The 10,864-nt window shown below is 42.1% G+C and overlaps 1 protein-coding gene across 5 annotated transcripts in view; it reads left to right on the top strand.

Moving 5' to 3' along the window:
• LOC309714138 (uncharacterized protein) overlaps window positions 1–10,864 on the top strand; it is a 272,480-nt gene continuing 261,616 nt past the window's right edge. For 3 of the 5 annotated variants that reach the window (XM_082546345.1, XM_082546344.1, XM_082546351.1), the window contains exons 1-2: window positions 1–295; window positions 2,172–2,277. In XM_082546345.1, coding sequence (XP_082402471.1) covers window positions 2,260–2,277 — 18 coding nt within the window. In that variant the 5' untranslated portion in view covers window positions 1–295; window positions 2,172–2,259. Of the gene's footprint in view, window positions 296–2,137; window positions 2,278–4,543; window positions 5,141–5,606; window positions 8,447–10,864 lie in introns of those variants that run through there. The other 2 variants (XM_082546348.1, XM_082546347.1) reach the window with 2 other exon arrangements.

Here is a 10,864-nt window from a genome sequence, read left to right as displayed (position 1 = left end):
AGGGGGCGGAGCAAAGTGTGTGTACGGGACAGGAGTCGAGCAGAGAGAGCTGCTTTGTCATGAAACGGGAGTAAAGTAGTGAACTTAGAGGAGAGAAACAAACTAAAGTATCGATCATAAACCACTACCAACGTCCTGATCGATATCTGCATCGATCTGCCCACCCTTGTCTCCTGGATCGTAGCTGAGATCAGCGTGAACCACGTGGGTCTCTGCTCCCTGATCTGTTTCCTGTGTTTGGAAAGAGTTGCAGCTTCATCGCGGAGTTTCTCTCGGTTTGTGGGCTCATCTAAAGGTAAGCACCGAGCTAACTTTACTGTGAGTTCAGTTCATGTTGAGTTTAGCTCCTGAATGAGGTCTTCTGCTGCTCTCCTCGGTGTCTGTTCACAGTTTATTGTGAACACGTTGAGAGAAGAGTGAGAGAGTGTTTGGAGAAAAACACCAACTAATCATTAGCTCAGCATGCTGGGAGAAGTTGGAGCAGAAAAGTCTTTTCAGCAGCCCTGCAGCTGTTTTTCTGCCTGCACCAAACCTCTACAGCAGAGGCATTCAGCTAAATTTTGAGGATGTTCTGTTAGAGAAAATCTTCCCAAGCAGAGGTCCGGGACATCATAATGTCTAACTTGCGTTATGATTGTGATACAGAAGCGGCCTATTTTTTTTAATCAATATCTGAATGTCTGAACAATAGACTATCAAATAAATGAAAATACAAGTTAAAAACATTTTTAAATGATTGTGAACACTGAGACACACAGTAGACCTACATTAGATATAGGCTTTCAGTTTAAAATGAATTCGAGAAAATAAAAAACAAAATGCTTAATTTCAGAAAAAGTAGCAGCAGTTTGAGTTTCCCTTTTTCTTTACCTTTCACATCTTGATTAAGAGTCTCAATAAATTTTTCAACAAATGACATTAAAATTCTTATCAATTGTACAGTTTCTCTTTCTTTCCCCCTTATATTTCACTTCCCCACTTTCTGTTGTTCAGTGAGAGAACTGAGCTTCAGTTTGTCCTACCAGGATTTTAAATGTGGGCTGGAGTGCTGTCAGGGCCATACACATGTGTAGGTGCTCATTGGTGAGCCGTGGACAATATTTAGTGTTTATTATGTTCATTGTGGAGAAAGCTGCATCACAGCTGTATGTGGAGCCAAACATGGTCAACATGTACAGGGCTACTGTCCTCAGATTTGGGAAAGCTGTCTCAGAGACCATTTGGAGGCAGAAAGTGGCAGGTTCAGTTCTTCCAAACTGCTCTCTCAGGGCCACATCTGCTTGGAGATCAACCCGTTGCATCTGGAGAGGCCCAGTATTTGCCTCCTTGAAGTGCTGTGTGACTTCCTTTGAGATGAGAAATGGGTTCTTTATGAACATGGTGAGCTGCTGTCCAAATCTGACCCTCTTACTATCAGCTCACCTTCAGTTTTTCAGATCTTTTCTCCAGTTTGTGTACAAACGTTTCTCACCACTGTTGTTAACTGGAGGCTGACACACTGACTGAAGACATTTAGTCTGAGTAGATTTGAACTTTCCTTCTTCATTGTTTCCATCTTGCTTTGACTGCAGCTGTAACAACACTGATTCCAGCAGGATTTGTAAAAAGCATTTTGACAGACACACAAAGCTGGACAGCTTTTGTTCTGAGTCCAAGATCTTAGAAAGAAAGTGACTGGACGTCTGTAAGCTTTTTTAAACGTTTCACCTCTCATCCAAAAGTGGCTTTTTCAGTTCTAAAATCAAATGGTGGAGAGTCCCAGGCATTTAAACCCTTGTGGGGGTTGTCAACTGAGCCAATGTGTGGAAAAATGTGTGTGTCAGCAGGTCCTGAGTGAAACCTTTGTGAGACCCTGTTTCACTCTATCATGTAACTCGGTGCTGTCCCTGTTAAAGAGCCAAGAGCCTTTCTTTCCACTTCCTCCATGTAAAATAAATTGATGAGATTTTTTGCACTAATAAAGTTGTAGAGTGGTAAAGTATTTTGCCTCATCAGTTATATCGTTGCTGCAAATTTTCAAATATATATAGTGATAAAGATTTTTGGCCATGTTGCCCTGGTTGCTTCTGGGGTTTCACCTTGAAGCTTCATAGGTATTGTTGTAGTAATGTTTATTTGCTCTGCTTCTTCTTGCCAGGGATAAAATACATATCTATACTTTTGTGTCCCAGCTGAGTAACAGGAGGAGAAGAGTCTGGTGGAGCAGCAGAGGAACAGTTTCAGCCATTTGGACTCAGCTCAGCCACTACAGAGGAAACAATGACTTCAACACAGGAGGTGAGAAAAGTATCTCAGTTACACTGTTATTGAAACTGTGCACAGCTGGTTGTTAACAGCAGCTTTATCTTTTCCATCCTGGGCTCCTCCACACATGCAGAAGCTACATTCACAAACAAAAACAAAGATCATATTTTATCAGCGCACATTGAAAAGTTGGACTCAGAATTGATCACACAGTAAACATTTTTTCTCCTGTGATCAATATTTCTTCAATAATGTAATTTTGATTACAACTCTCATTCTGTAACATGATTGTAATGTGAGACTATCACCAGAAGGTGGTGATAACACACCTACAATGTGTTTGGTGACGTCTATGGTAATAACAAGATCAGACTAAGCAACCTGGTTAAAGTGTCTGGTCAGATTTCAGGGAGGTCTCGGGTCCAGCTTGTGGACGTCTATAACAGGCAGGTGCTGAGGAAGGAAACCTCTGTCATGTTGTGTTCAGATCAGCCTCTAATGACTTTCAGCTGCTCTCATCAGGTCGTTGTTATAAAGAGACATAGATTGTCTTTTGTACCAAGTGCTATTATCATGGTTAATAACACTAAACCATAAGTGTTGTTGCCATTGCACACTGTACTTTTTTTGGTGATAAAATTTAGGTTGTTGTCTTGGGGCTTATTTTTGTGTTTGTTGTGTTTGTTTGTTTTTATATCTCTGCATGGACAAATCAATCTCCCACTGGGGACAATAAAGTTACCATTGTCTGTGATTCCACTCATGGAGGGAGTTTCAGTTTGTTCCACGACTGCATTTCACTCACCAGCGCTCTAGACTAACTGCACTGGTGCGCCTAACTTTGTTTCTTAGGTGCACCCAAATTACTTGTTCATTTAAAACAAAAAACAAAAATTGCTGTCCATACAGACAATATTGATTTGTAAATGATTAACTAACAATCTTTTCAACACAAAGTTCTTTATCTTTGATCTACAACAAAGATAAGTTACTGAAAAAGTAACTTATCTTAGTGCTTAAAGTGCTTTGGCACTCTTTGGTTACAATGTAGACAGTGTTAAACTTAATCATCACGTCGGCCTCACCTGACGACCGGTTTGCTGCTGCCTGCCGCTGAAAGGCAGTGGGGAGAGGGGGCAGTGCATTTATCGCAGCATATAATGTGTTTTCTGGATACACTGTGGGCAGCACGGTGGTTAGCACTGTTGCCGCACAGCAAGAAGGTCCTGAGTTCGATTCCACCATCAGGCCGGGGTCTTTCTGTGTGGAGTTTGCATGTTCTCCCCGTGTTTGCGTGGGTTCCCTCCGGCCTCCTCCTCCAGATACTCCGGCCTCCTGCCCACAGTCCAAAGACATGCAGTTTGTGGGGATAAGTTAACTGATAAATCCAAATTACCCATAGGTGTGAATGTGAGGGCGAACGGTTGTCTGTCCCTGTGTGTTGGCCCTGCGACAGACTGGCGACCTGTCCAGGGTGTACCCCGCCTCTCGCCCTCTGACAGCTGGGATAGGCTGCAGCACGCCTGGCGACCCTGGAAAGCAGAAGCGGATGGATGGATACACTGAGCTTTTTCAGCATTCAGAGATTGATGGTTCCGTGTCAGAGCTGGCTATGAATTTCAGACGGATCAGGCCTTAACTTAACAGAAAAGTTATCAATAGTTCTTTTCCTATTACAGCTACATCCACGTCTGTCGTGCCTAGGCCACTCACTAGGGCTGGGTATCATCACTGATTTCTATAATCCATTCGATTCCGATTCACAAGGTCCCGATTTGATACAATTTTGCCTCAGACAGTCAGAAATATTATAATTCTGATCATTTATCAGTACTGATACATGTGTGACTTCATCAGAGGTGTGAGCATCACTGCAGATGTCTTTGTGTCAAAGTAACTGAGGATAAAATAGGGTTATCTGCTTTTTATGGCAGATGACCTTAAAAATATCCTGCAGTCGACCAAAAACTGAAGAAAACCATGAATCAACACATGAACATTACCTGATGCTGCTGCAGTGAAGCAGAGCAAAGTTACAGAGGTTTGATTACAGACACAGCTGAGCGTTTGTAATCTGTCATCATTTTAAAAAGTTTGCATTTGTTTGCTATTAAACAGCAGAAATGAGGCTTTTCTGTCAGAGGTCACTTTTGGAAAACAGGAATCGAACGCCTGGTGGCAGCGGTGCGGCCTAGGACTTTTATGTTTTTTGTTGCACCATTGAGAAATTAAGTCGCATCAGATTGCTCACACTCTGTGACCCTGCTCACTGCGCCTGTTTGTATCTCTGTCACTGCAGGACCAACATGGAGAGAGAAGTCAGCGCTCTCAGGAGGACGACAAACCTCACAGAAGAAAGAAAGAGAAAACATACAGCTGTGACGAGTGTGGGAAGGATTTTACTCTATCTGGAAACTTAAAAACACACCAACTCATCCACAGTGGAGTTAAAGCATTCAGCTGTGACTTGTGTGGAAAGTCTTTTACCCAGGCTTCAAACTTTAAAAAACACCAAGTCATCCACAGTGGAATTAAAGCGTACAGCTGTGACATTTGTGGAAAATCTTTTACACAGTCTTCAAGCTTAAAAACACACCAACTCCTCCACAGTGGAGTTAAAGCGTACAGCTGTGACATTTGTGGAAAAACTTTCAGCCAGTTAGGGTACCGAAATATTCACCTACGCATTCACACTGGACATAATGTTTACTGCTGTGATCAGTGTGGCAAACTGTTTACAACAGATGCACAGTTACAAAGCCACATGCTTTCCCACACTGAGGAGAGACCTTATAAATGTGACCTGTGTGATAAAGTTTTTAAACATCCAAATTACCTCAAATCACACCAACAGATCCACGCCAGAAAGAGACTCTACAAGTGCAGTTACTGTGAGGTATGTATTTTTCTTTTTACAGTTGCAGTTATTTTGAAGTATTATGTGAATGAAGTTTAATTTCAAAACTAAATGAGACATGAAAACTTCATGTACAGAATATTCAGTCAAATCTGACACAATTCTCCTGAAACTTTCCCGCTGTTGGAAAAAAGTAAAGTTCTAAAAGCTCCTCCCCTTTCTATGTTTCTAACATTCACACTCCAATGGATGCATCGGAGAGCAGCTTGGGGTTAGGGTCTTGTGGCATGCAGAGTGGAGCATCTAGGGGTTTAACAACCAGTCTTCCCATTAAGTAGATTACCTACAAATGAAGACTTAATGTTGTTCAGTAAGCTGAGCGTTATAATGTAAACAGTAAAATGTTACTGGATGTTGGCAGAGCTGCTCTTTATTTCAGGTGATGTTCAGGATAAAAATGTTAAAGGAGTTCCCCGACTTACACTGTCTTTGTGTCTTTGTTTAGAAGCAGAGCGACACAGATGGATCCAGTTCTCGACCCTGTCGTCACTGTGGTGGTGGGAAAGCGTTTCGCTGTGACTTTTGTGGAAAAACTTTCAGTTACCGAAGGAGCCTAAAAGTGCATCAACGTAGACACACTGGAGACAAAATGAACTACTGCAAAGAATGTGGGAGAGGCTTCCCCACATCAAGTGCATTAAAAAAACATGAACTCTATCACAGTGGGGTTAAAGACCACCTCTGTGACCAGTGTGGGTCATCCTTCACCACTGCAGATCATCTTAAAGACCATAAAAGAGTCCACACTGGAGAGAAACCATACAAGTGCAGACACTGTGACAAAACTTTCTCACGTTCATCTGGTTGTAACAGACATGAACTTACACACATTGAAGGGAACTTCAGCTGTGACCAGTGTGACAAGAGCTTCAAGAATTTCACTTCATACTCCAGACACAAACGATCCCACGCTGCAAATAAACTGTTTCACTGTTACCAATGTGCCAAAACATTCACTTCATTATCTGCTCTGCGCAAACATCAGCGTGATCATGCAGGACTGAAATCGCTGGATCACAATGAATCTGAAGAGACAGAAAGATCCTCTCCTGGTTTCAGGGTCAGACTTAAACACCTTGAGATCAGGCTCCACAGAGTTCAGCTGGAGTCTCCTGTAAAGAGTGCAGCTGATGTCACACTTGGATCTGATGAGGTAGCTCTGATTTCTGGATTTACAGTGAATAATCCTGGATGTTAAATTTAGAAATACTTTAGAAAAGTATTTTCCCCCTTCCTGATTTTATGTTTGCCACACTTAACTTGCTTCAGATCATTAAACAGACTTTTCAAACAGAATGCTTTCATCTATTAAGAGAAAGAAAACAACATATGGCCCTTTCTCCATATTTTCTTCTTTTTTCCCTTCACTGTGTTTCATTCTGTTTCTGTTGTCTGTGTTGATTTGAAGGGCTTTCATTTTAGGATGGATGAGCTGCTTACGTACCTACAGGTACAAGTAAACTCAACTGAACCTGAACGTGTCTGTTGCTTGCTGATGAATGTGACCACACTGACAAGTAGTTCCTACAGTTTGTATTTTTCTGTCATTTCTTAAAGATTGTCTTACCTGAATATAGAATCTCTCTGTCATGGTTTGATCAGTAAACCTCATCCAGCTGGCTGCACTGAGAGAGAACCTGCTATACTGTGCATGTATTCAATTTTCCATTAGATGTTGATGAATTCTTCTTTATTTTGTTGTATCCCTTCATGAACGTATAAAGGAAATAAAGGTTGAGATAATGCATGGTTTACTTCTGAACTATCTAGGGCTGCCTCGATTAGTCACGATAATGTCGACATGTCGTTTGAAGCTTTGTAAGATCCTGAAAGACGCACGGATAAGTAGTAGGATTTAAGAGTGTAATAACGGACTCAATCAGTGTGGTACAATTTCTTACTCTTAAAACCCCCAAATTATTGTCTAACATATACAGAACACTTTCTAAAATACAACAGTTTTTACTGCCCTATGCATAGCCAAGAAAACAGTCCTCATGAACTGGAAAAATATAAATAATCTTAATTCTAACCAATACAGAAACCATCTAATTGATCACATTAGTCTTGATACAGCCTCTGCCACCACTTTAGATCAATCCCTCTGGGTTACTTCCATCCGTCACCTAGTGGCGGTGGAGGGTCGTCCCGTCCCGAGGTCCCGCCTTCGCTACTGTGCTTGATATGGGGGTAGGGATGGGCTTAGGGGGTCTGGAGAGTCCCTAGAGATGTTTTCCCTGAAGCTTAACCTGGGGGTTGTGGTCATGACCTGGTTAGGGGCTCTGGTGGCTCTTGGATGGTGTTTTCCTTGTGGCTGCGTGCAGCAGGGGTGAGGAATGGTCTTGGCGCTATATAATAATAATAATAATAGTAACAATGATAATATATTTTATTTATAAAGTGCTTTTCAAGACACCCAAGGATACTGTACAATAGGATAAAACACATAATAGAGCAATGACACAACTAGGGCTGGGCCATATACTGTTCACGGTAATACCGGTGTAATGTTGGGCAACGATAAGAAAATCAAATATGGCGATAGAATTTGGGTAAAACGTGCATGCCTTTGTTTACATACGCACATGGCGGCGACGCAGAATAAGAAGGGCGAAAGTGGATCGTTGAATGAAACGGATGAATCAAATTCAAATTTTATTTGAATCAGAACTGGTTTGTAAAAATGCTGCAGCTTCACTGGTGTGGAACTGGTTTAGCTTTCGTCCGTCAGACACACAACAAAGCACTATTTTTGGTAGCGCATGCTAGCGGGCCGTCATTATTACCGTGTTGTTTGGAAAATACGGCGCACTTAAAATCAATCCTTTGATTTTTCTGAAAGTCGACAGAGCCCCTTATAATCCCGTGTGCCTTATGTATGAACTCTGGTTGTGTTTACTGACCTCGAAACTATTTTATGTACACGGCGCCCGAAAATCTGTTAAATGTTTTAGTACAACTTTGCTGAGCTACGAAGCCGCACCGCTTGATGGATTGTCGGAGCTTTACGGCTATCGTAGGCGGAGCCTCGCGGAGTGATACGTACTGTGCTTCAACATAATGTTACCGTATTGTGTGTGTATAACCTCGTTTTAAGTTTTGTGGATATTATACATGGTTATGCTGAGGATGTGTCGGCCAGTTTCCACTGGAAATGCTTTTTGGTTAAACTGTCAGCAAAGAATTTGTATTTGCACTGTTACATTTTTATAGAACTTTAATGCACATAAAAAAAACAGCTGCTTGTTTAAGTGGAAATACATTGATGGGTTTTATTTATTTTTTTGCACTAATAAAGTTGTGGAGTTGTAAATTATTTTGTCTAGTGTCAATTATATCGTCAGTTATATCGTTATCGCAAATTTTCAAATGTATATCTTGATGAATATTATTGGTCATATCGCTCAGCTCTAGACACAATGAAGAACAATAAAACAAAAGCACAAATAAAATTAACAAACAGTGGGTTCACAATGAATATGCAGATTTGAACAGATGGGTTTTGAGTTGAGATTGAAACTGGGGGAGAGAACCAATGTTTCTTATATCTGGGGGTAGAGAGCTCCACAGCCTGGGAGCAGAGCAGCTAAAAGCTCTGCTTCCCATGGTGCTGAGGCCGAAGGAAGGCACACAAAGCTGGATAGTAGAAGAAGATCAACGTGAGTGGGCAGAAAAGGTAAATGGACTGATTCTTATATAGCGCTTTGCTACTCTCCCGGAGTACTCAAAGCACTGTATACAACATGCCTCATTCACCCATTCATTCAAGCACTTCTAAACTCAAGTGCAAACGAATAAACACTCACACTCCGATCAAGTTGGGGTTAGTATCTTGCCCAAGGATATTTGGCATGCAGACTGGGGAAGCCTAGGATCAAACCACCAACCTTCCAATCAGTAGCTGAGCTGCTCAAACACCTGAGCCACAGCCACCCCAAGGTAGCGCTTAACAGGTCAGAAAGGTAGGGAGGTGTGAGGTTATGAATGGAAGTGAAGGTGAGCAGAAGAAGTTTGTGTATTATCCAGAATTTCACAGGGAGCCAGTGAAGTTCCTGAAGAACAGGTGATGTGCTGGTAGGAGGGGGATCCGGTGATAACGCGAGCAGCAGAGTTCTGAACCAGTTGAAGCTTATGGAGGGATATTTGGAGGAGACCATGCAAGAGAGATTTGCAGTAGTCAATACGGGAGGTAACGAGACTATGAACAAGACGTAGCCTGGGTGGAAAGAGAAGGACGTAATCTGTTAATGTTGCGTAGATGGAAGTAGGCAGAACAGGTGAGATTATTGATGTGACATTTATAGGAAAGTGAACTGTCTAGGATGACACCAAGGCCTTTAACCTGAGGAGAAGGGAAAACTGTGGAGTTATCGATGGTGAGTGAGAAATGGTTTGCCTTCAAAAGGTTGGATTTGGTGCCAATAAGGAGGATTTCAGTTTTATCCTCACTGAGCTTTAGAAAATTAGAGCTAAACCAGGATTTTAACTTGGATAGACATTCTGTAAGGGAAGAAGCTGGGAGGTAGGAATCAGGTTTGCAGGAGAGATATAACTGGGTGTCATCAGCAAAACAGTGAAAGTGAAGATCAAATTTGCGGAAAATAGTACCAAGAGGGAGGATGTATATTATGAAGAGAAGAGGGCCTAAGACTGAACCTTGGGGTACACCAGAAGTGACCGGGAATAGATGAGAGCAGAATGATTTCAGATGAACAAACTGGGCCGGTCGAGTAGATATGATTGAAACCAGGCTAGCGGTGTGTCAGAGATGCCGAGAGAGGAGAGTCTGCTTAGAAGGACAGAGTGAGAGATGGTGTCGAAGGCTGAGCTCAGATCCAAAAGGATGAGAACGGTGAGAAGACCAGAGTCAGCTCTGATTAGAAGATCGTTAGTGACTCTAAGTAAAGCAGTTTCTGTGCTGTGACATGAAAGAAAACCAGATTGAAATCTCCTGTAGATGTTATTGTTAACCAGGTGTGAATGAAGTATTTTAGAGATGAAGGGTGGATTAGAAAGTTGTTAGGATCTAAAGAAGGTTTTGTCAGTATGGGAGTGACTGAAGCAATCTTGAATACGGAGGGAAAGATACCGGTGGTGAGTGAAGAGTGGACGATAGCAGAGATGAGTGGGAGTAAGGAAGAGAGGCAGGATTTCACAAGCACTGTAGGCATAGGGTCAAGATGACACGTGGCAGGCTTTGATCTACATATAAACTCAGAAATATCAGATAAATCAGGGAAATGAAAAGTGGAAAACAGCTCAAAATAGAGAAAAGGTTCTGGAGAGGGGGTAGACACAACATTTGAACTGGGTTGCTGGTGGATGTTATTGATTTTTGTAGTCCAGAACAGCATCAAGGAGCTACAGGTTTCAGAAGTGAAGCGTTGGGGGGGTTGAATTTGTTTGTTGAGAACTGAAAACAACATCCTTGTGTTACCCTCATAAGAACTGATAATACCTGAGTAGAAACTTTGTTTGGCCTTGTTGATGGAGTCTTTATACTGAAGTACATGGTATTTGTAGATTTCTGCATCAACAGTTAAACCAGATTTCTTGTATCTACGCTGTAGCTGCCGAGCTTTGGCCTTCATTGCTTGGAGGTCAAAATTGGAATTGAATCCCCAACTGCCTCCCTCTTCCCGCTCCACCACACCCACCCACACACGCAGGGCCTTGGGGTGCAGGTGTGTCACCAGGGTGCTC

The sequence above is a fragment of the Aulonocara stuartgranti genome (assembly GCF_965226115.1).
Source record: "Aulonocara stuartgranti genome assembly, chromosome: 9".
In the NCBI taxonomy this organism is placed as follows: domain Eukaryota; kingdom Metazoa; phylum Chordata; class Actinopteri; order Cichliformes; family Cichlidae; genus Aulonocara; species Aulonocara stuartgranti.
This window is presented reverse-complemented; position numbering and strand designations above follow the sequence as displayed.